Source organism: Anolis sagrei, chromosome 3, assembly GCF_037176765.1.
Source record: "Anolis sagrei isolate rAnoSag1 chromosome 3, rAnoSag1.mat, whole genome shotgun sequence".
In the NCBI taxonomy this organism is placed as follows: domain Eukaryota; kingdom Metazoa; phylum Chordata; class Lepidosauria; order Squamata; family Dactyloidae; genus Anolis; species Anolis sagrei.
The window spans coordinates 15,902,433-15,928,962 of record NC_090023.1 but is presented as its reverse complement, the minus strand read 5'-3'; the positions used below and the strand labels follow the sequence as shown (position 1 = coordinate 15,928,962).

At 41.3% G+C, this 26,530-nt stretch overlaps 1 protein-coding gene across 1 annotated transcript in view; it reads left to right on the top strand.

Moving 5' to 3' along the window:
- The first annotated feature begins 312 nt into the window (after positions 1-312).
- RAB38 (RAB38, member RAS oncogene family) overlaps positions 313-26,530 on the top strand; it is a 35,641-nt gene continuing 9,423 nt past the window's right edge. Inside the window, exons 1-2 of the mRNA XM_060771134.2 lie at positions 313-796; positions 21,640-21,920. Of these exons, the coding sequence (XP_060627117.2) occupies positions 511-796; positions 21,640-21,920 (567 nt within the window). The 5' untranslated portion in view covers positions 313-510. The remainder of the gene's footprint in view (positions 797-21,639; positions 21,921-26,530) is intronic.

The window sequence follows — 26,530 nt, the reverse complement described above, 5'->3', positions numbered from 1 at the left end:
AGGGAAGAGGGAGGGAGGGAGGGAGGGAAGGAAGGAAGGAAGGAAGGAAAGGAAGGGAAGGGAAGGGAAGAGAGGAAAGAGAGAAAGAAAGAAAGAAAGAAAGAAAGAAAGAAAGAGAGAGAGAGAGAGAAAGAGGGAGGGAAGGTTGGCTACAGCAACGCGTGGCGGGTACAACTAGTTAGTAAAATGTGGAAATCTTCTCTTGAGAGTGGGCTCTCCAAAAGTAGGGAATCACTCAATGTCGGGCTATGTGTCAGGCGTACACACAAGCTCCCATCCACTGGAGGAGAGTGGTATATAAACAAGGGCACTGATTCTGGAGTGTAGAGTGACCCACCCTTCCCGTTGGCTGCTGCCCCTCCTGCTCGGTCCGGCTTGAGAGGCAAGGCAGAGGAGAGGTCCAGGTCCCTCCCCCGGGCGCCTTGAAGAGGCTCCTTCTTCTCCTCCTTCTCCTCCTCCTCCTCCTCTTCGGCGGGGAGAGGGACAGAAGCGTCCGGAGAGCCGCGGACGATGCCGAAGAAGCCGCCTTCTCCCCCTCCTCCTCCTCCTTCGCCTTCTCCTCGGCCTCTTTCCCCGGCTCCCCTGCCTCCGTCTCCGCCGAGGGGCCCCCAGGAGCGGCTTTACAAGCTGCTGGTGATCGGCGACCTGGGCGTGGGCAAGACCAGCATCATCAAGCGCTACGTCCACCAGAACTTCTCCCCGCACTACCGGGCCACCATCGGGGTGGACTTCGCCCTCAAGGTCCTGCCCTGGGACGCACGCACCGTCGTCCGACTCCAGCTCTGGGACATTGCCGGTGAGGACCAGGGAACATGGGAAAGGGTTGCCCGAGGAGGACCTGAGCTATGCAGGAGGACCCAGGCAGAAAGTTCTGGGAAAGTTCCTAGGGTAGAACTTCTCAACCTGGGTCGGGACCCCTGGGGGGTCACGAGGGGGTTTCAGAGGGGTCACCAAAGATCATCAGAAAATACAGTATTTTCTGTTGGTCATGGGGTTCCTGCATTGGAAGTTTGGCCCAGTTCTATTGCTGGTGAGATTCAGAATGCTCCTAGGTTGTAGGTGAACTATAACTTCCAGGAAATGTCAAGGTCTATTTTCCCCAAACTCCACCAGTGTTCACATTTGGGCATACTGAGTATCCATGCCAAGTTTGGTCCAGATCCATCATTGCTTGAGTCCACAGTGCTCTCTGAATGTTTGTATGCGAACTACAACTCCCAGAATATAGATAAGTGTCTCTCAACCTGGGGGTCGGGACCCCTGGAGGGGTTGCACAAGGAGTTTCAGAGGGGTCACCAAAGATCATCAGAAAACACAGAATTTTCTGCTGGTCATGGGGTTCCTGCATGGGAAGTTTGGCCTAGTTCTATTGCTGGTGAGATTCAGAATACTCCTAGGTTGTAGGTGAACTATACATCCCAGTAACTACAACTCCCAAATGTCAAGGTCTATTTCCCCCAAACTCCACCAGTGTTCACATTTGGGCATATTGAGTATCCATGCCAAGTTTGGTCCAGATCCATCATTGCTTGAGTCCACTGTGCTTTCTGGATGTATGTATGTGAACTACAACTCCCAAACTATAGATAAGTGTCTCTCAACCTGGGGGTCAGGACCCCTGGAGGGGTTGCACAAGGGGTTTCAAAGGGGTCACCAAAGATCATCAGAAAACACATATTTCTGATGGTCTTAGGTGCCTCCTTGTTAGGTCTGATTTCTGATGGTCTTAGATGCCTCCTTGTTAGGTCTTATTTCTGATGGTCTTAGGTGCCTCCTTTCTGATGATCTTAGGTGCCTCCATCTATCCTTCTCTTCCTTTTTGGTGTTGGTGAACTTCCAGAACTCAAAAACAGCCCCCCACCCCAGCCCTACCAGTATTAAATGTTGGCAATGTCAATAGTGTGACAAGTTTGGTGCAGATCCATTGAGGGCTGGGTTAAGAGCGCTCTTTGATTGTAGGTGAACTATAAATCCCAGTAACTACATCTCCCAAATGTCAAGGTCTATTTTCCCCAAACTCCACCAGTGTTCACATTTGGGCATGATGAGTATCTGTGCCAAGTTTGGTCCAGATCCATCATTGTTTGAGTCCAAAGTGCTCTCTGGACGTAGGTGAATTACAACTCCCAAACTCAAGGTCAATGCCCAACAAACCCAATATTTTCTCTTGTTCATGGGAGTTCTGTGTGCCAAGGTTGGTTCAGTTCCATCATTGGTGGAGTTCTGAATGCTTTTTGATTGTAGATGAACTATAAATCCCAGCAACTACAACTCCCAAATGACAAAATCAATCCCCCAACCCCACTAGTATTTAAGTTTGGACATATTGGGTATTTGTGCCCAATTTGGTCCAATGAATGAAAATACATCCTGCATATCAGATATTTACATCACGATTCATAACAGTAGCAAAATGACAGTTATGAAGTAGCAACGAAAACAATGTTATGGTTGTGGACACCACAACATGCGGAACTGTATTAAGGGGCCATGGCATTAGGAAGGTTGAAAAACACTGGCATAGAGGTAGTGAAGCAAGTGGAGTGTATACATATATATCTGTGGGATGATGTCCAGGGTGTGAGAAAAAAACCTTGTCTGTTTGATGCAAGTGTGCATGTTGCAATTAGCAAGCTTGAATAGCATTGAGTAACCATGAAGTTTCCATGCCCACTTTTTAGGACACACATTTTAGAATTACATGGCATTATATGTTTGCTCAAATAATGTGAAGGCAAAGGTACTTCTTGCCATTGTTTCTTATAATTATTACTGCTACTATTACTATTACAATCATCAACCACATCATTTATCTCCCCCTCTTTCCCACTTTCAGGTCACACATTTTAGAACTGTGTGGGATGATATGTTTGCTCAAATGTCAAGGAGGCAAAAGTACTCCTTGCTTTCATCATCATCACCAACACCTTCATGATTTCTATCCCTCCTTTTCCCCATTTCAGGACTCAGATTTCACAATTGAGTGGAGTAATATACTAGCTCAAATAATGTGGAGGTACTTTTTACCATTACTACTAGGAGCCTCAGGGGCGCAGTGGTTTAACCCTTGTGCTGGCAGGACTGAAGACCAACAGGTTGCAGGTTCAAATCTGGGGAGAGTACGCTTGAGCTCCCTCTGTCAGCTCCAGCTCTCCATGTGGGGACATGAGAGAAGCCTCCCACAAGGATGGCAAAAACATCTGGGCGTCCCCTGGGCAACATCCTTGCAGACAGCCAATTCTTTCACACCAGAAGCGACTTGCAATTTCTCAAGTCACTCCTGACATGAAAAAACAAAACAAAACATTACTACTACTACCATCATCATCATCATTTATCTTCCTCTCTTTTCCCATTTGGAGACACACGTTTTAGAACTGTGCAGGGTAATGTGTTTGCTCAAATAACATGGAGGCAAAAGTGCTTCTTGCTTTGATTATCAACAGCTCCTTCATATTTTATAGTAAAGGTAAAGGTTTCACCTGACCTTCAGTGTAGTCAGTGGTGCACATCTCCATTTCTAAGCCAAAGAGCCGGCATTGTCCGTAGACACAGAACAATGGCTTCAAACTACAAGAGAGGAGATTCCATCTGAACATGAGGAAGAACTTCCTGACTGTGAGAGCTGTTCAGCAGTGGAACTCTCTGCCACGGAGTGTGGTGGAGGCTCCTTCTTTAGAAGCTTTTAAACAGAGACTAGATGGCCATCTGTCAGGGATGATTTGAATGCAATATTCCTGCTTCTTGGCAGGGGGTTGGATTGGATGGCCCATGAAGTCTCTTCCAACTCTTTTATTCTATGGTTCTATGACACCTTCAGGGTCATATGGAGTGCCGTATATCCCTCCTTTTCTCTATTTCAGGATTCACATTTCAGAACTATGTGGAGTAATATACAGTATTTGCTCAAATGGTATGGCAGCAAACATACTCCTTGCCTTCATCATCACCTCCTTCATCATTTATACCCCCATTTCTCCATTTCAAGACACATTTCAGAGCTGTGTGGAGTAATATACTTGCTGAAATGATGTGGAGGCAAAAGTACTTCTTGCCTTCAGCCCCATAATCTTTTTCTTTGAGGTGCCCCTGGTGGCACAGTGGGCTAAACCCTTGTGCCGGCAGGATTGAAGACCGACAGGTCGCAGGTTCGAATCCAGGGAGAGCGCGGATGAGCTCCCTCTGTCAGCTCTGGCTCCCTATCCAGGGACATGAGAGAAGCCTCCCACAAAGGATGGTAAAACATCAAAACATCCTGGCATCCCACGGGCAACGTCCTTGCAGATGGCCATTTCTCTCACACCAGAAGCAACATGTCAAGTTGCTCCAGACATGGAAAAAAAATCTTTTCCTTCATCATCATCACTTATATCCCTGCTTTTTCCTATTTCAGGACCCACATTTCAGAACTGCGTGGAGTAAACCGTTTGCTTAAATGACATGGAGGCAAAAGTACCCGTTGCCTTCATCATCACCATCTCTCTTATCATTTATATTTCCTCTTTTCCCCATTTTGAGACCCACATTTCAAAACCATGTAGAGTAATCTGTATGATGAAATAATGAGGAAACCAAAGTGATGTCGAGGCAAAAAGCACTACTGGAGACCATACCACTGCTCTAAGCCTCCTTCACTGACAACCAGAGTAACAGCTTAGCCAAAATGTAGACTCTAATATCTTTTCTTCTCCTGTCATCACTACCTGTAGTAGTAGTACTGTCGTCGTCATCATGGTCATCCTCTCTTCTTTTTCCCATGTAAGGACACATGTTTCAGAACTGTATGCGCTAATATATTTGCTTCAATGAAGTGCAGGAAAAATTGATGGAAGGTTCAGGCAAAAATACTTCTTCTAATTATTATTATTATTATTATTATTATTAGTAGTAGTAGTAGTAGTACCATCTCCATCATCCCTCCTTTTTCCAATTTTAGGACACACATTTCACAGTTGTATGTGTTAATATGTATGCTTCAATGATTTGGAGACAAAAGTGATGGGAGATAGAGACAAAAAATACCTCTTATCATCATCATCATCATCATCATCATCATCATCACCATCATTATCATTGCTGCTGTTGCCATCAAAATCATCCTTCTTTTTCCCATTTTGAGAGGAAAAAAATCAAAACTTTGTGCATTGTGTTTGCTTCAATGATGTGGAGACAAAAGTGATGGGAGTTGGAGACAAGATTGATTTTGCCTTTATTCTCCCGTTCCTTCTTCTCGTATTCCTTCTCATTCCCATTTCAGGACACACATTTCAGAATTGTATGCAATATGTAATATATGTTCTTCAGTGGTGTGGAGACAAAAGTGATGGGAAGTAGAAAAAAATCTTTCTTGCTTTCATCCTCCTCTGCCTTTATATCCTTTCTTTTTCCCATTCTGGGACTTAGATTTCAGAACTATAGTATGTATGCTTAATTAATGCGGAGACAAAAGTGATGCGATGTGCAGGCACAACTACTTCATGACATCATCATCATCATCCATCCATCCTTTTCCCCATTTTAAGACACAAATTATTAATATCCCCCCTTTCCCTCTTTTTTGAACATACATTTAAGAACTATGTGCATTGAAATCTGAGCCCCAAAATGGGGGAAATGAGAGACAACAACAATAGCACAACAACAACAACAACAACAACAACAACAACAAGCCAGCATGTTTATTATTATGATTATTATTCTATTTATTCTATTTATTTCCTTATACTCTGCTTTATCTCTCCTGAAGGAGACTCAATGCGGCTTTAGTGGTTTGAGTGCTGAGCTATGACTATGGAGGCCAAGATTTGAATCTCTGCTCAGCCATGGAAACCATTTCACATATGCAAGATACATTTTTAAAGATCTTTTAAATGGAAGTGGTCTATGATATTGTGTGTGTGTATACATTTTGATGTAAGAATTATATTAGAAAATGTAATACATATATTTTCTTATGATGGACAACATACCTTTCACTAGTCTCTGTTGCTATTGTTATGTGCCTTCAATACATTTACAGGCTGACCTTAAAGCAAACGTATTACAAGATTTTCTTGACAGAATTTGTTCTGACCAAATTCGCCTTTGCCTTCCTTTGAGGCTGAAATGGTGTGATTTGCCCACAGTCAACCAATGAGTTGCAATGACCCAAAGGGAAATTAAAAACCCTCGTCTCCTGTTGTCCAAGTTGTCCAAGTCCAACACTTCAGTCCCTGCACAATGCTGACCCTATATACATTTCAGTACATTAAGGGTTTTTTTAATATGTAAAATGTTAGACCTATTTTCATACATTAATTAGCATATATTTTAATATACTTATTTTTTTAATGTAAAGTGTATTTCTGAAATTACGGGTATGCAAGCCTAACCAGTAGTGTTATTACATTGAGTTGAACCTGATTTTAGAACTTTAATCTTAAGTATATTCAAACCTCATTCAGAAAATAAGTTCTGAATTATGAACATGATCCTACCCAGTCAATTTTAAGTTGTGAATTTTCATCTGCATTTCATCAGTGGATTTTAACTTGTATTTTAACTCTGTGTATCTTGATATATATCTTTTAATAGTGTTTTATCTCTTGTTTAATGATATTGTATCCCACCTTGAGGGGGAGGCAGGCAATACATTCATCATCCAACCTAATTTAGCAAAGTTGGAGCAAGTTTAATTGGGAACCCTCTTTAGTTTTGAGGGGCTGACTTCCAAAGAAGTACCTCACACTATGGAGTCACAATTATCAGCTGGTTATAAAACTGAACTATGCAATCCTATATTTGTGTTTATTTGGAAATTCAATTGATAGAAAAGATGCATAGATGTTTTTAAAGTTGCATTTCTATCAACATTTGCTTATAAGTTTATCTCAGGGCTTTGCCTCTGAACAGACACATATAGGGTTGTGTTATATTCTATCCTCATCTGCCCATAAATATTTAATGTAAGTATTTAATTTAACAGAAACTCTAAACATTGGTTGAATGGTGTCCTGTGAGTGTGTGTGTTTATTGCTTTCTGCCTCCCCTTTTTATTTATTTATTTATTTCAAATATTTGTACCCCCTCCTTCTCAACCCCTGAGGGGGGACTCAGGGCAGCTTACAACTGGCAACAATTCAATGCCAACACATATATCAAAACAATATAGCACAAGCAAAGCATTAATTAGAACATTAAATTATAAAATATCCATTTTAAAGGCAAAGGGCTAATGAAAAATATTGGAAAGCAGAGTAAGGATTTCCAGTAATAAAGATTAGCCTCATATATTAAGGAAAACATTGGAGGGGTGGAGATAGCAATGTGGAAGATATATATTTGGCAATGGAATATGCTGCCACCTCTGGGTGTCTTTAAGCAGAAGCTGGATGGCCATCTGTTGGGACGACCCCAATAGTGTCCTCTTGATGTCACAGCTGAGTTGGACTGGATGCCCTTTGAGGTCTCTCTCAACTATGCCTCCGTGCCAGACTGTGACTCCCATCATCCCCATCTGATGATAAATTTGTATACTGCCCTGAGTCGCCTAAGGGCTGAGAAGGGCGGTATACAAATATAGTAAATAAATAAATAAAAGTGGGTGGGAGTATTCCTGGAGAATAATGTCAGAACAGAATATTATTTAGTAAAACCATTGGGAAAAAATCTCTGTTTCAACCCCAAATGAAATACTTCCAAGTCTCTTGGATTTCAAATAAGGTGTTCAGCACATTGTTAAATCGTTTACACCAGTGCTTCCCAATTTTTTTTTAACTAGGGACTACTTTGACCAGGACCGCTTGATCAGGGACCACTTGACCAGTGACCACTCTCCAACATTAGTATCAAAAGGGTTATGAATCAGTGTTTGGTCAACTTTCGATTTGGCTTGATTATTTGGTGCTGATTCAGAAAATTGCATTGGATAGACCACATCAGCTCTAGTTCCTGATACAGAACATATGCCATCCAGTAGTTGCCACCTGCTCGCCCACACAAAACCATATTTAATAATCTAGAGCCACAGACCTTATTTTAGGTCTCACGGTCCACCAGTGGGCCATGGCCCACAGGTAGGAAACCACTGTTTTACACAGAAATTGAAAAGATTTTCAAGAACTTAACTTTAGCTGTGCCCTCATGGTCTACAGTTTGGTTTGAACATAAGATGAGGGATGCATTTGAATTAAAACCATTAACTCATACTCATTTTAAACTCATACTCATTTCAAATGTAAACTTGTGTAGCTCATATATCAGCTCACGACACTACTTTTGAAATCAAGGTTTCAGTTCTATGTCTGTTTTCTTAAGAGAAAAGCTAATTGAACTCAGTTGGCTTCCTGAGTAAATTATCATAGGACAATAGTATAACTATACTCTTTTATATCCATTTTCTGTTGCAAATCCATGTTTCTTATGTACAGGGGCTTAAAAAATAAAAATGAGTAGTTGTGATTTTTTGCTTCCAAAACTTTAAAATATTTTGAATATTTTTCAATAGCTGGTTGAATCCTGTTTTTTTAAAAAACTCTTTCTTTATAGCTGCCACCCCCACACACAAGAAAACCTTTCCTTGAGACAATGCCAGCTGCTGTTTTTTATTACATAGGAAAGAAAAAGAAATAAATTGGGGCTATTTTCCTTTAGCCACTAAGCCCGCATTAATTCTTTCTGCAATGTTCTGAAGTTCTTTAGACAAAGCATGAGTGAAATAATTTTTCAACCAACAGCTTTAATCTCTAAACTTTGTTATTGTTTTGCTTCCTCTCAAATTACATAAAATGATAGCAAAAGAATAAAATTCCTAAAATAGTTTTGGAATTAAAGGATTTGAGATGCTTGCACTGGCTGTTGGCACAGCTGATATTGGTAACATTTACGCAATGAATGTCTTTGTGTTTATTAAATTCACCGGTGTCCAAATTTCCAGCTCACTAAGTCGCTGCTACACTTTTAGAATCTGGTATTCTTCCTTCGCAGAATGTGTAAAACTCTTTGATCTTATTTATATGTGTAATTAGGACTTCTGCTGCCAGTTCATGGGTTGTTGAGTACTTGTTTGCAACATGACCAAATACAAGAACCCCACAGCCATGGCGGATATGTTCCTGGTCAGACCGTGGTTACCTAAAGCTGTGAATATGACTGTCTCCTTTTAATTATCTGGCTCCCAGTCCAAGCACAGAGTTGCACTGGAGTGTCTAGAGCAGTGATTCTCAATCTTCCTAATGCCACAACCCCTTAATACAGTTCCTCATGTTGTGGTGACCCCCAGCCATAAAATAATTTTCTTTCCTACTTCATAACTGTTATGAATCGAAATGTAAAAGCCTGATATGCAGGAGGTATTTTCATTCATTGGACTAAATTTGGCACAAATACCTGATATGCCCAAATTTTAATACTGGTGGGGTTGGAGAGGGGAGGGGATTGATTTTGTCATTTGGGAGTTGTAGTTGCTGGCGGCAAAAAAAGCCAATGGGATTTTGGCCTGCATCAATAGGAGCATAGTGTCTAGATCTAAGGAAGTAATGCTACCCCTCTATTCTGCTTTGGTTAGACCACATCTGGAATATTGTGTCCAATTCTGGGCACCACAATTCAAGAGAGATATTGACAAGCTGGAATGTGTCCAGAGGAGGGCGACTAAAATGATCAAGGGTCTGGAGAACAAGAGCTATGAGGAGCAGCTTAGGGAACTGGGCATGTTTAGCCTGAAGAAGAGAAGGCTGAGAGGAGATATGATAGCCATGTATAAATATGTGAGAGGAAGCCACAGGGAGGAAGGAGCAAGCTTGTTTTCTGCTTCCTTGGAGACTAGGACGCGGAACAATGGCTTCAAACTACAAGAGAGGAGATTCCATCTGAACATGAGGAAGAACTTCCTGACTGTGAGAGCCGTTCAGCAGTGGAACTCTCTGCCCCGGAGTGTGGTGGAGGCTCCTTCTTTGGAAGCTTTTAAGCAGAGGCTGGATGGCCATTTGTCAGGGGTGATTTGAATGCAATATTCCTGCTTCTTGGCAGGGGGTTGGACTGGATGACCCATGAGGTCTCTTCCAACTCTTTGATTCTATGATTCTATGATTTGATTCTATGAGTCTATGACCAACAGAAAATACTGTGTTTTCTGAAGGTGTTTGGCTACTCCTCTGACACCCCCTCGCAGCCCCCCAGTGGTTCTGAACTCCAGGTTGAGAAACACAGGTCTAGAGATTCATAGAGATGTATTCTCTTTAGGAATTTGCTAGGTCCTCCAGCACAATTCTAAGGCAACTTGACAAGAAAAATATCTGGTTGTGTTTAAGGAATGTTTTTGATTTTTCTTTCACATCCCCCTGTTGACACTCCAAGAAAGGAGCAGGGTAGTAGAATAGAGGAAAGGCATTACCATGGTCTCCCTCCTCACACCTTTAAGCTCTTTCTTCATGCTCGATAATTGTCATTCAGGAATAAACAAGAGCCCTGGTGCACAGCAGGCTTCCACATCATCAGAGTAAAATGAGATGGAAGCATATGTAACAGTGCTGCAGACTATTATTCATGCTTGTTCTTAGTGTTTACAATAAAATTTAATACTTTTTGTTAGAAGAGCTGCAGCAAAGGGTAATGATCTGCATGTGTATTATAGAACACACATTTTATGAATTCTTTACTACTATTATTTAATAATAAATTGAGCAGCGTATAATGGGAGATTTCACATACCTCAGTGGAAAGGAAAGGTTGCACAGCAAATCATGTGTGGTGTGATCATATGATGTAGCTTTCAGGCAGACTGTTGAAGATTTGGAAGTAATTGGGGGTGGAGAGCTGTGGGTTTTAATGAGAAGCACAACTTCTAAATTATGCCGCAGGACAGAGAGAATTGAAGTACTGTAAGTTGGGAAATGGAGCCTTCCTGAACCAAGCTTGATGTGCAAGGTTCAAAGCAGGTCATTCAGTGGAGGCTCCTTCTTTGGAAGCTTTTAAGCAGAGTGCTGGATGGCCATTTGTCAGGGGTGATTTGAATGCAATATTCCTGCTTCTTGGCAGGGGGTTGGACTGGATGGCCCATGAGGTCTCTTCCAACTCTTTGATTCTATGATTCTATGATTCTATTCTAAGATGAGCTGTATTAGGGTCTATACAGATATGTTTGATTTGCACATATGGTAATGAGGACCATCCAGGGAAGTTCTGGATGGGAAAACCTGTAACAGTTGGAAACAGAGTACATAGAATCATAGAATCAAAGAGTTGGAAGAGACCTCATGGGCCATCCAGTCCAACCCCCTGCCAAGAAGCAGGAATATTGCATTCAAATCACCCCTGACAGATGGCCATCCAGCCTCTGTTTAAAAGCTTCCAAAGAAGGAGCCTCCACCACACTCCAGGGCAGAGAGTTCCACTGCTGAACAGCTCTCACAGTCAGGAAGTTCTTCCTCGTGTTTAGATGGAATCTCCTCTCTTGTAGTTTGAAGCCATTGTTCCGCGTCCTAGTCTCCAAGGAAGCAGAAAACAAGCTTGCTCCCTCCTCCCTGTGGCTTCCTCTCATGTATTTATACATGGCTATCATATCTCCTCTCAACCTTCTCTTCTTCAGGCTAAACATGCCCAGCTCCTTAAGCCGCTCCTCATAGGGCTTGTTCTCCAGACCTTTGCTCATTTAATGTTTACCAGTCAAGTTCACACACTGGCATTTCCAAGTAGAGCTGGGGATGGCTCCAATCAAGAATCTTGATTATATGTTGCTAGTCAGTAGAATCATAGAGTTGGAAAGGATCCCAGGGCCATCCCACTGCCAGTATAGCAACTCACTCCCAAAGTCTTGGCCTCTATAATTCTGTCTAGCCTGATGTAATAATATATGTAGTTCTTCCCAATCCTAATCTATAGTGTAGAATACATCAGGGATCATGTGCTGGCACCAAGGCTTTTTTTTGGTGGGCCCCATGTCCGTAAGATTTGTCAGTCTACATATTCTCCAACCCACAGTAACCTATGGATGTGAGAGCTGGACCATAAGAAAGAGAGATGCTTTTGAACTGTGGTGTTGGAGGAAAATTCTGAGAGTGCCTTGGACCACAAGAAGATCAAACTAGTCCATACTTCAGGAAATAAACCCAACTACTCACTGGAGGGAAGGATATTAGAGGCAAATATGAAATACTTTGGCTACATCATGATTAGGCAGGAAAGCTTGGAGAAGACAAGTTAGTTGCAAAAGGCCACCCCAAGTAGCTGCTGACAGATGGTAATTTTGTCAGTGCCAATTCTGTTTAAGTGCAGGCCAAGGTCTTTAGGCACTGCACTACCTTTACTGGCTTGTGCCAGAGTCTCGATCTTTAAATCCTCATATTGTGTCAGCTTTTCCAGTTGTTTCTCTTCAATCCTGCTGTCACCTGGTATTCGAGCATCAATGATCCATACTTGGTTTTTTAACACGATTGTGAGGTCAGAAGTATTGTGCTCCAAAACTCTGTCAGTCTGTATTCAGAACTCCAAAAGTAGTTTGATGTGTTCATTTTCTGTAACCTTTTCAGGCTTGTGATCCCATCAGTCCTTTGTCACAGGCAGATGGTATTTGTGGCACAAATATGCTGGGCTTGATCCCCATGTAAGCCACCCCGAGTCTCTTTGGGGAGATGGTGGTGGAGTATAAAAATAAAGTAGTAGTAGTTGTTGTTGTCATATAAGTCAAAGGCAGGTTATGGGATCAAAAATATGGATTATGATGTGACCCATGGGTAAGCCAAGGGCCCTTTCCCAGAGACAAGAAAATACCAATGCTATATCAGAACAGCTTTTCTTGGCTGCCATTGCAGCCATTTCTCTGCATAAGCATTCAAAGAGGACAGAAGCAGCACCATGTCAGAGAGAGTAGAATGGCTTAGGGCTTGTTTTATGTTCTTCTAGAATGGACTAAGCTTTTGCTTTTCATCACTCTACTCAGAGAAGGGGATGGTTCCTATTTTTATAAGACTTCAGAGTATTTTCCTTACATTGACCTGTTGATGAGTCAGATCAGTTTTTAGTTGATTTTTAAATTAAAAATTCTTGGTTGTTGTAGTTTTTTCGGGCTATATGGCCATGGTCTAGAGGCATTCTCTCTGACGTTTCACCTGCATCTATGGCAAGCATCCTCAGAGGTAGTGAGATCTGTTGGAACTAGGAAAAAGGGTTTATATATCTGTGGAATGGCCAAGGTGAGACAAAGGACTCTTGACTGCTGGAGCTAGCTGTCAGGAGAGAAAGCCTCTAGACCATGGCCATATAGCCCGAACAAAACCTACAACAACCCAGTGATTCCGGCCATGAAAGCCTTTGACAATACATTAAAAATTCTAGTTATACATGAGTATGTACAGTACTCTTGATAGCCATTGTAGTCTTATTGATGCAGGTTAGGATTGTATTCACATCACACTATTGAGTCTTGTTTAGTTTGTAGTCTACAAAGATCTATGATCCTTGCAGAGCAAAATTTTGCTCATTCTGTATTTGTGGATCTGATTTTTCATGCTTATATGGAGTGCATATATTTCTCTGTCCTGAAATATATTGACCATATCCACTGGAGGGATGCAAGTTTGTCAAGTCTAAGTTTATTTATTTATTATTTATTTATTTAGAGCTTTTATAACCCGGTCTTCTCAACCTCCGAAGAGGGACTCAGGCCGGCTAACAACAGAAAAATTCATACACAAATAAGCTAAAACATAATAACATCATAATACATTAATACATTAAAATGCATTTTAATATTTATTATTTATTTATTTATAACTTTTATATCCTGTTCTTCTCTACCTCCGTGGAGGGATTCAGAATAGCTAACAGCAAAATTCAATACTATACAATAAATAACGTCATAAAACAACACACACAATAAATAAGTTCTAAAATTCATGTAAAAGTCATATAAATTGTCCAAAAGAACCTTTCAGCCATGATCACATGATGGAAGCATGTAAAATGGAAGCTATCTCCAATGTTCAGGTTGAGAAGAAACGTAACTATTAATATGCATGCTCCTAGTTTAGCATTGGCAGTATTTGTGTATTTCCCCCTCATTTTCCGTCTAAGCATGCTAATCTCAGGGTTTCACATGGAAGACAGAAGCAGTAATGAATGGATAGATTCATTTTCCATTCCTGCCAATTCCTGTTTTAGAAACAGAGTCCTTCAGGAATTGAGTGATATTATTCAAGTGTTGAAAAATCTGTCAAGGAAAATATGCGGATTGTGCACCAGTGCTGAAAATATTGGAAGCACACCTTTCCACGAGGTTCACATGTAGAAATGAGATTATCAGGGTGAGTTCTTGGCTATGTTCCCTTGACAATAAAGCACAACAGTTGTAAAAGGGGGAGAGATGTTCTTTCTTACCCCTCATGAATAGGGAGGTAAAGAATGCTCACAAAGATTCCTGTACACAATTGGAAGGATGCGTCAACACTTCACAACAGTCAAGTCACTTTTTGGGATTCTTATGCAACAATTTTACAGAGCACTAGTGATAGTTTGAGTGGTAAACTAGTGTCTGGAAATATTTTGAGTGTCCACTAATCCTTTGTATTTTCCAAGATGTTCATAAATCAGGGTTATTAACAGGATTGGCTATTTGCAGTTTTATAAACATTTCTGTTTTTATTATTAGCTTTTTCAATTGCGTTTTATTTTAACCTACACAAGCCAGATTGCATTTCTAGTTCTGCAAAGAAAGGCTTTCTCTGAATCCTGTGCTGGTACGTCTGTACCAGGATCTCCAGCTTTATTTTCTTTCTGTTATCTGTTTTGCAGTCATAGGGCAGGGCTCCTGTCCATCATCGTTAAGTTTTGGTTCCGCCCCTTGCTCAGGGCAATTGGGAAGGGAAGGGAACCATTTTTTAGTTAGTCTTAGCAAGGAAAGCTAATGTACAGGACGTGTGCAAACTTCCCCTGTACAAAAGCTTCAACCCTCAAGACTTTCCGGGGGAAAACAGTCTTAAGAGCATCAAGACTTTCCAGGGGAAAACAGTCTTAAGAGTCTCCAAAGATTTCCAGGAAAACAGCCCTAAAGACCAAAGAACTCCAGCTGGAGAATATCTAAACCTTTACTGGTAGGTCCATTCAGTGCTTCGAGACGCAGTTTGACCCAGTAGCGGAGCCCACATCAGTAAGGGTTAGATTACAGTCAGCCTGGGAGAAGTTAAAAAGGGGATTTTCATTTAAAGTAAAGGAGAAGTTATTGAAGACAGTTGCCTGTCCTTCATGGGCAAGATTAGGAAGTCACCAGTTGCATAAAACCTGGAAGCATTTGTTTAGCTTTACTGAAGACAAGAGAAGTTTCTGTTTGATTGTTCATTAATAAAAGATTTTGTTATACTTCACAAGCCATCTAAAGGTCATTTGTGGTGGAAAACCTCTGAGAACTTCTCCTTGGGCCCCCTGGCTTCCCGCTGGGCAAAGGTTGCACATCCTGTTCTAAAGGAAATTCTTTACAGGCCCAGCATGTGACAGAACACTACCATCTTCAAAGGAACATTTGGAGAGAACATCATCGTGAGCCTACTTCAAGGCTGCTACTAGGATGTGGAACGTAGAGCCAGATGTATATTTGGGTTGTCTACACTAACCAGAAAACCTATACTCATCTCAAATCCACTACTGTCTGTCTCCATGACATACAGGGACTTCCAGTGAGTATCCTGTATATTATGGCTTTAGCTCAACTTTGCCATGCTTTAGGCAGTTGGCAGATATGACAGAGTTTTTAGCAAACTCTGCAGTATCCTGGGGTTTACAGCAGTCTGGATAGCTGGACCATGTTCATTTCAGCCTCTTCACTTATCCAGATGGATGGTGTGACCATCAGCTTTTCCCTATGTTGATCAGTAGAAGGGAAGGTGATGACTTGTCTCCACATTGCTGCTGCTCCCCACCAATCACTGAGTCCTCTGTGATCACCTGGGCATTTCCTGTCATATCTGCTGATATCAAAATGTGGTGCTCAGATCATCATCATCATCAACAACAACAACAACAACTTTATTCTTATATCCTGCCACCTCCCCAAAGGGATTTGGGGTGGCCTACAGACTGCACAAAGTGCCTAGAAACAAACAACTAGAATAATAATAATAATAGTAATAATAATAATCATTATCATCATCATCTTTATTTATACACCGCAACCATCTCCCCAAAGGAGACTCGGGAAGGCTAAGCCCAGAATTACAGTACAATAAAATAAAATAAAATACAAATAATAACATCAAAATAAAATACAGAAAATGACAGAAAATGCAATAAACAGATGCAAAATAACATGATGAAGAAATAAAATAAAAGCACAGTGGGCAGGCCAAATGAACAGAGTAAAATTGATAAAACCTAGGTGAGATAAGTAAATGGAGAAGTATGTGTCTGTGGGGGAGCTCAGAAGGGGCGAACAATGGGATTGAGCCTTCATTAAAGACAAGGGAAAGTGCATCATGAGGACAGAACTATAGTTGGGACCGACATGATATGGGGATATGTATTCACTCGTGAAAGGCACGGCAGAAGATCCAGGCTGCCAGGGTGGGAGCTTGCCTAACCTCACTAGGTAGCAAGTTCCAAAGCCAAGGGGCCACAACGAAGAAGGCTCTCTCCCTCGTCCCCACAAGTTGCACTTGTGATGGAGGTGGGAGCGAGAGGAGAGCCTCCCCCAAGGATCGAAGAGATTGTGTAGTATTGTAAAAGGAATTGCAGTCACGAAGGTAGGTGGGTCCCAAACCCTTCCGGGCTTTGTAGGTGACAACCTGCACCTTGAATTGAGACTGGAAAATGAACGGCAACCAATGGAGTTCCTTAAATAGGCATATGGATATTTTTTCCATGTTCAGGAGCAACTTGAGAAACTACAAGTTACTTCTGGTGTGAGAGAATTAGCTGTCTGCAAGGATGTTGCCCAGGGCTTGCCAGGATGTTTTACCATCCTGTGGGAGGCTTCTCTCATGTCCCTGCATGAGAATATGGGTCAATCTACTCCTTTCTTCCTGACTGCAAAGGCACCCAATTCTGACATCAGTAGATGAGCCCAAGATCAAGACTGCTCCAGGGCAGATATACACCTTTGGCATGCCCCTCTTATGCATATATTCCTGGAAGTAAGTCTTAACCAACTGAATGAAGCTTGCTTTTGGGTAGCCATGCAGAAGGTTGTGCTGTAATGATAGAAATTTAAGAAGTTCCTCCTGATATGTTGAAACTCATCATGGATTTGCAGTGGAGTTCTGTCGACAGAGAACTAAACCTCAACAAGGAGACGATTGAACAACACATGATTTGGCCACACATCTGATTAGTGTGTTGAGGCAGATCATAAGGCCTTTTTACAGGAAATGTCCCTAAGAACTGCACGGGTTTTCAAAGAAATGGCTTTCAGTTTTCCCTCCAAACCAAAATGCTCGAGTACAGCATTATCAATGGAGAGCAGTGTTATGTAGAATAGAGAGAGGAAAAGAGAAAGGTTCACCTCTGGGGTTTGGAATCATGTGAATGAATTTGCCCTTTCTTTTTAAAAAAAATGAAAAGAAAGAGAACGTCAGTCTATTAAACAATCAGTGTCACAAGCCTGCAATGTGGTGCATATAATGAAATAATCCATTCTGCATTTAGAAATATAAAAAGGGAAGTTAGGAAAATGAAAGCAATTCGCCCAAGAAGTGGGAGATCTAGCTATCCTGAAATGTTCATAGTCCTGACCTTTGAAAGTTCAAGATGTTGTAGTATTGCTCTACTCACAGAAAGCTTGGATAGCAAAGGATATCTTCCCAATCTTAAACAACTACCTGCCACTCTTAAATAGAATCATAGAATCATAGATTTGAAAGAGATCCTGGTCCATCCAGTCCAACCCCATGCCAAGAAGCAGGAAAATCGCATTCAAAGCACCCCTGACAGATGGTCATCCAGCCTCTGTTTAAAAGCCTCCAAAGAAGGAGCCTCCATCTCATGCCGGGGCAGAGAGTTCCACTACTGAACAGCACCCACAGTTAGGAAGTTCTTCCTAATGTTCAGGTGGAATCTCCTTTCCTGAAGTTTGAAGCCACTGTTTCATGTCCTAGTCTCAAGGGCAGCAGAAAACAAGCTTGCTCCCTCCTCCCTATGACTTCCCCTCGCATATTTATACATGTCCCTCATCATGTCTCCTCTCAGCCTTCTCTTCTGCAGGCTAAACATGCCCAGCTCCTCATAGGGCTTGTTCTGCAGACCCTTTGTCCTTTGAGTCACCCTTCTCTGGACACATTCCAGCTTGTCAACATCTCCCTTCAATTGCATTGCCCAGAATTGGACACAGCATGATTCCAGATGTGGTCTGACCAAGGCAGAACAGAGGGGTAGCATGACTTCCCTGGATCTAGGCACTATAATCCTATTTCTGCAGGCCAAAATCTCATTGGCTTTTTTAGCTGCTGCATGACATTGTTGGCTCATGTTCACCTTCCTGTCCATGAGGACTCCAAAATCTTTTTCACACGTCCTGCTATCGAGCCAGGTGTCTCCCATTCAGTATCTATGCATTTCAGTTTTTCCGCCTAACTATTTAAACACATTGGAGAATGTATCCACCTTAAACCCGGTTTCTACCTCCTACAGAAATCTGGGGTTTGTAGTTTAGTGAGGCTGTTAAAGGCTCCTTCCTAAACTACAAATCCTAGAATTGTTCAGGAGGCAGAAACCAGATTTAAAGTGGATTCATTCTCTAGTGTGATGAGGTGGTAAGTGGAGTATCTTGCATTTGTCACTGTTGAACTTCATTTTGTTAGTTTTGGCCCATCTCTCTAATCTGTCAAGATCGTTTTGAATTCTGCTCCTGTCTTCTAGAGTATTCCCAATTTGGAGGGATAGTAAATTAACTTCTTGTTAGTTGGATATAGTTTGGTTCTGGGCCACCAGATTCTATCTAAGTCATTAGATTCGTTGCCAGGCAAAAGCACAAAGTGTTGGTTATTACTTTTAAAGACCTAAATGGGTTAAGTCCAGATTACCTACAGGATGGCCTTCTCCCCTACAATCTGTCCCATACACCCAGGACCTCTGAGGGACATTTACTTCAACCAGCCAAGACTAGACTGGCAGCTGTCACCCAGAGGACCTTTTCGCTGGCTGCCCATAGACCTGCTGGAAGGGATGCAACAGCTAAACATGTTGTCTGATTTTTTAAAAAGCATTTAAGACCTATCCCTTCTGTCAGGCCTATTCAGTCAGTTTTAAACTATGCCCTTTAAAGGGACATTTTGTTGGTATGGTTACAAGCCATTGGGATGTATACTAAATCTGGGTTTGCTTTCAGTGAATTCTTTTGTGAACACCTAGCTCAGCCCCATTTCCCTAGAATCCTGATTAGTTACATCATTCCAATGGAGGATGCCATCCACTCATCAACCCTTAAGGTTGCTTGTTAACAACATCTCACTGCATGCCCAGTCCAGAATCAGCTGTTATTATTCTGTTTCCATCACAAACAGTGTTAATTCATTTTCTCAACATCTCAATGCATCTAGCAGTGTTTTGCCATACAGCTCTGTTGATGGATTTTTTTAAAAAAATCAACCAATAAAATTGATCTTAAGATGAGGTTTTCCAAGTAAATAGTCTTTTCAATTATTTGTTGTAGAGCAAATATCTGTTTACAGCATGATTTGCCTTGGTGATCTGACCTGGTCTATTTTCTTCGTGTACTTACAAATGTTGTCTGTGCGCCATAATATTCCACCTTCCACCACCTGTAAAATGGGGCAAGATAAGTCTGTCCTTGTTTAAAAGAAATTGTGTCCTTATTTGAAAAGACACCGAGAAGAGATGAAAACAGGGGTCTGCAATCTTGTTTAGTTTGTGATGTCAGAAGCTAAGGTTACGTCATAACTACAGTAGTCTCCCATAAGTGTCAAAATCTGTGGATGCTCAAATAATGTTATATACGAGGGGTATTTTTAAAGTAAGGTCCGTTGAAACATAAGTACACAACGAAAGTTTATTTCAAAAAAGTAAATTTATTTTCACTCTATTTTTCAACATAGTTGCCAAGTTTGTTCAAACACTTATCATACCTCTGAACCAATTTTAAAATACCCTCTTCATAAAAACTTGCTGCCTGCTCCAATAACCAAGAGTTCACTGCCGTCTGTAATCAAAGAAGGAGCGGTCCTCAACATGGACGTTGTCACGGCCATCTTTGAATTGTCGTACCCACTTACGCATTTTGCTTTCACTCATAACAGTATCACCGTACACTTCACAAATCTGTCAATGAATTTCTGCAGCAGGCAGGTTCCTTGCTGACAAAAACCGTATCACTGAGCGAACCTCTCATGCGGCGGGTAAGTTGATAGTCTTAAACATTTTTAAAGCACAGAACAGAACCGTACAGGTTAGCTACAGAGAGGAAACTGAGCACAGTTGTTCCCGAGTCATGCCGGTACACCACACATGCGCTCGTTGTGGTATGCGCACGAACTACTAGTGTCTACAACAAAACGGACCTTACTTAAAAAAATACCCCTCGTACAATGGTGTAGCATAATGTTATCCCTTATATAGATTGAGCACCCTTAACTGGAAATCTGAAATCCAAAAAACTCAAAATTCAAAAATTCTCCACAATGGTGACTGAGTTTGTGTCACCTTTACTTTCAGACAGTTGATATACGCACAAAATATTTAAAATGTTGTCTGTAAACTTACCTTTAAGCTATGTGTGTAAGGTGAATCCGCAAAAGTGAAATCTCCAAATATGGACAGCTAACTTTATTGCCTAGAATCCTGATTAGTTACACCATTCCAATGGAGGATGCTATCCACTCATCAACCCTTAAGGTCGCTTGTTAAAACAACTTCACTAGCTACCAGTTCATTTCTGGACCCAGTTTAACGTGCTGGTAAAGATATATAAGGCTCTATACAGCTTCGATTCAGAATATCTGAATATCTGTGTCTCCTAATACAAACCTACAAGACGCTTCAGATTCATGCGGGAGAGTTTTCACTTGTGTCTGCCACCATTACACTGACTCTTGCTGGGGACATGGGGGACAGCCTTTTCAATGGCTGCTCCTATCCTATGGGATTCCCTTCTTTTCATGTGTAAACAGGGAAGCATCTTAATGGTTTATTGTTAACTTCCACCAAGCCAGCTTTAACATGATGGCCTCCCAAGTCTCTCTATCATCAACTGTCCTGCTCAGGTCTTGCAAACTCAGGACTTCCTTGATTGAGTCAGTCCATCTGGCATGTGGTCTTTCTCTTTTCTGATTGTCTTATAACTTTCCAAACACGATTGCCTTTTCTATTGAGTCTCGTCTTCTCATGAAATATCCAAAGCATGGCAGCCTTGGTTTTGTCATCTTGGTGTCTAGAAATAGTTTGGCTTCATTTGTTCTAGGACCTACTTAAATAATTTTGTATTTTATTTTTTGAAACTTGTATTTAAAATTAATTTCATATTTTCTTAAAGTTGGTATTTTTGCAATTTAGTTGATTTCTTTTGTAAACTGTATTCGTAAATGAAATAAGTAAGTAAAGGTAGGTATGTTAGAAAATGATTACATTGGGTTAACCATGAACTAACAAATTACTGTGAAACAGTATGTTTGTGAACATCTGTCTTTTAAGAAGTGTGGCATCACTTTCTTTCTTTTTAAATAACAGGTCAAGAAAGGTTTGGGAACATGACACGGGTCTATTACCGAGACGCCATGGGAGCATTTATTGTCTTTGACGTAACCAGGCCGGCAACGTTTGAGGCAGTAACCAAATGGAAAGAAGATTTGGACACTAAGCTGACTCTCCCCAATGGCAAACCTGTGCCCACAGTTCTGTTGGCAAACAAATGTGACCAGACCAAGGAAGTGCTTGTGAACAACGGCATCAAGATGGAGCAATTCTGCCAAGAGAATGGCTTTGTGGGATGGTTTGAGACATCAGCTAAGGTAATCCATTCTTGACCTCCTTAAGAGCAGAAGTTTCAAAATTGAGGTTCATTAGGGTAGCCAAATTTCTCTTTGCCAATTATTCATTTGATTGTTTATTAAAATAGTTATATCCCATCGTATTGCACAAGATCTCAGGGAGGCATATGAGTAAAAATCAATCTAAGCAGCCCTTTAAAACAATTGAAAACTGAAAGCAAGAACAACAGGCTAAAAACACATTAAATAGTTTATCAAGTGTAAGCAAGTTTATAAATAGGTTGAAGCCATCTGTGTAGGTATAATTTCAGACAAATTAGTTAGACCCCAAGTGTTTACTTTTAAGACATTGGGGTTTCACCTGGAGGTGGAATCAAGCACCGGGATTGTGGCACAGCTGGCTGAGTGTCAGCTGCATTAAGATCACTCTGACCAAAAGGTCATGAGTTCGAAGCCAGCCCGGGCTGGAGTGGGTGTCCAGCCATTGTGTAGCCCGTTGTCGACCTTTGCAACCCAAAAGACAGTTGCATCTGTCAAGTAGGAAAATAAGGTACCACCTTGTGTGGGAGGCTAAATTTAACTAATTTATGAGGCCATAAAGGAAAAAGACTCCAGGGAATGTGGAATGCGGAAGAACTTCATCGATGTCGTTGATGGACGATGAAAAGCAGCAGCTCCCCTGGTGGCCAGAAAAAAAAAAGTTAAATAGCTTCGGTGTCTGTTAAATGTTGTTTGTCAAACTGGCATTGAATGTTTGCCATATATGTGTTTACTGTAATCCGCCCTGAGTCCCCTGCGGGGTGAGAAGGGTGGAATATAAGAACTGTAAATAAATAAATAACAGTGGCCAAAGGACCCTCCATTGGTAGGTCTTTCCACAACTGGAGTGTCACAGGAGAGAACTTCCTCTCCACATTCTCACATGATGTATTTCTCATTTTGGCAGAGCACCAAGGAGGGTCCCTAAAGCATGTTATAATTGCTTATTTAGGAATATTGGCTTCTTCATCTCTCCAGGCGCACAGACCTACAGGTCTGTCTCCAGTACCGGTAACTGCTTATCAGGACTTGGTATCCACACTTCAGGTTTCCCTATCCATGGCTTGGATCTCATTATCCATGGCTATTTTAAATTGCTCTTTTTCAATTGGTATCACTGTACTATTCAAAATTTCATTTATATGTGGCATTCATGTGAGAGCCAAGTGGTGTAGTAGTTGGAATGTTGGGCAACAAAGAAGACGCAAGTCCCCAACATGATTCCTGTCATTTTTAAATTTATTTTGGCATAAATATGGTTTTTACTCAAATATATGTTTTTGCTATTGTTTTTGTTGACTGAGAAGTGAAAATTGTCTTTTTTCTCTCATGTAGAAGTAAATCAGTTCTTGATCAAAGTTGAGAGGGAAAAAAATCTAGATTCTTTATGTTTCCAATTGGAAGGGTCTAGACCAGTGGTTACTTAGTTCAAATACAGTTTTACACTTAAACATAAGGAAAACAAAAATAATGACTACATATCATTTATATAACTTTAAAGTAGACTATAAAGACATTGAAAGAGTTAAAGATTTTCCATACGTAAACTCAGCCATTAATCAGAATAGAAACAGCAATCAAAAAAGGCAGCTATGAAGCAACTGGACAAGATCCCAAAGGTTAAAGATATGTAATTGAATATTAATATTAGGATTATTCATGGCACTGTATTTTCCTTCAATGTGTGGTTGTAAAAACAAAAAAAATGGATAGGAAGAGAATCGACTCATTTTAAATGTGATGCTGAATGATAGAGGATTGCTAAAAAGACAAATTAATGGGACCTAATGCCAATCAGTGATCAATGAGTTCCCGGTGGCACAGCGGATTAAACTGCTGAGCTGCTGAACTTGCTGATCGAAATGTCCGTGGGGAGCGGTGTGATCTCCTGCTGTTATCCCCAGCTTCTGCCAACCTAGCAGTTCAAAAACATGCAAATCTGAATAGATGAATAGGTACCATTCCCACAGGAAGGTAACAGCGATCCATGCTGTCATGCCACTCACGTTACCTTGGAAGTGTCTATGGACATGCTGGATCTTTGACTTAGAAATGGAGATGAGCACCACCACCCAGAGTCAGACATGACTTGACTTAATGTCAAAAGGAAACCTTTACCTTTACTAGTGCCAACCAAGTCTGAACTATCCCTGGGAGTCAAGACAATGGTCATACTCACTAGACTATGACTCATCAGAAAAGAAATCATGGAATAAGGTATAAGGAAATTTGAAAAGAGAAAGACTGCATTCCACATGGATAGGCTCATAACAAAGCTGAACAAAGCTGACAAAGTTGAAGTACTTTGGCCACATCATGAGGAGACAGCAAAGCCTAGAGAAGACTGGAGATTGTGCTGGGGAAAGTGGAAGGTAAAAGGAAGAGGGGCCGACCAAGGGCAAGATGGATAGATGGCATCCTTGAAGTGACTGCACTGACCTTGAAGGAGCTGGGGGTGGTGACGGCCAACAGGGAGCTCTGGCGTGGGCTGGTCCATGAGGTCACGAAGAGTCGGAGACGACTGAACGAATGAACAACAACAGGCTCATAACCCTGAGTCTGTAAGACCTGAGCAGGACTGTTGATGATATGGTGACCTGGAGGTCTCTTATTCATGGGGCCACCATAGGTCAAAATTGACTTGATGGTAGATTGCATAAAAGCATCTTCAAAGTTGTGATACTAGGTGAATGAAATTTCTGACATCTTTGGGAGGGCATTTAGAATGTATAATAGCAGGAATGAGAAATAGTGACATAATCCTTAGAATAAAAGTAGGAGCATTGTAGGGAAACCAGATCTATATTTCTCTTTCCTTGCGTACAGCATTGGAGGCTATGAGCTTCATGCCTGAGAGAAGATTAAACCCACACTGAATTCACTCTTCACTTCACTACCCTATTTCTCTGTGGAAGTGTTTCAGCTCAACTCTACCGATGTTTTCAGAAAGTAGCAGTTGAGAGATAATGGTTGCTGTCTTCTAATGATCAGATGATAACTTGTGGGCTAAGACTCAGGAAACTGGGTTTCCTTTGAAGTGCCCCTTTGCTTCCTGAGCACTACATGAAGGTCATTTTGCTGTAACGTTGATTAAATGTAGTGCAAAGGTTTAATATATAAGTGTGCCCCATGAATGCACCCTTTTGTCCCTTGCTTTAGTTGGTGGATTTTAGAATACTTCATGAAATCCTGGGATTTGCCTACATCTAATCCTGGGTTCACAAAAAAAATTACTGCTTTTTAGGAAAATGGAAATGTTTATTTTGTTGACTAATTTTAAACTCCCAAATATATCCTAGGGCAGTGCACATGATACCAGACAGTGAAAGAATCCGCTTCATAAGTGTTATGCTGAAATTGAAAATAAAGTTTATTTAAAAAGTAGTCAATTTGTCCAAAGGATTTACTTTAACAAACTGGATAATTATTGGTTTGTTGTTCTTGTGTGTCTTCAAGTATTTTCTCATTTATGGTGGCCCAAGGTGAACCTATCATGAGGTTTTCTTGCCAAGATTTGTTTGGAGGGGGTTTGCCTTTGCCTTCCTCAGAGGATGAGGGGATTTTTGACTTGCCCAAGATCACTGAGTTGGTCCATGGCCAAGCAGGGATCTTGTGATGGCCTGCCCAAGCCTTTGGGGAAACAATATTGTCTGGCTCTACTCGGGGGCAATCTGTACACCTTCTGTTAACATTAAGACCCTTAGCAGACAGAGGTACTTTAGGTAAGGTGAAAAGATAACCAAATGAGTTTACTAAAACAAGATGAATAAAGGGTTAACTCCCCCTGGAACTATATAAGGTAACTTAAAACAATACAATACAAAAGGAGAATTTGCTGGTTGCAATCACCTTTTAGGAATCTTCTGCCTCTGCTGCAAAGTGATGGATTACAAGTTGTTGCTAATAAATTGTCTTAATCTTATTTCCTGTGAAGCTTAAGCTGGCCAAAAGCTTCTGTTGTCCTTTGGACTGTTGGTATAAAAATACTGCTAAATGCAGCAGGCGCTAAGAATGCCTGTTTAGATTGCTTGGGCCTAGGATTCCAGACAATATCCAAGCCACTAGTGACTGTAGAAAAGGGAGGTGTCAAGCAAGAGAGCCCTATACAGGGAAATGGAATAGACCAACTAAGACTGGCCTGTGGGGGAATTTAAGCTCCACCCAAAAACTAATATAAAGGAAGGTCTCTACACTATTGGGAAGGCTTATAAACAGGGGGAACTTAAGCACAGGAGAGCAAAAGGCAGAGCCAAGACTTCACAGGTCCAAACCGTGGTCTCATCAGTTGCAGCACAGTACTCAAATTGATACATCACACTGGCTCAAACTGATGCCTTAGAAGAGTGGTTCGCAACCTTTGGATCCCCAGATGTTTTGCCCTTCAACTCCCAGAAATCCTAACTGCTGGTAAACTGGCTGGGATTTCTGGGAGCTGTAAGCCAAAACACCTGGGGACCCACAGGTTGAGAACCACTGCCTTAGACAAACCTTTCTTCACATGGGGTACTATCACCAATTGGCCCCTCACCTATTTGTTACCTGACATTATGAGAAGTTATCCAGAAATTGCCCCAGTTATCTACAATGGGACA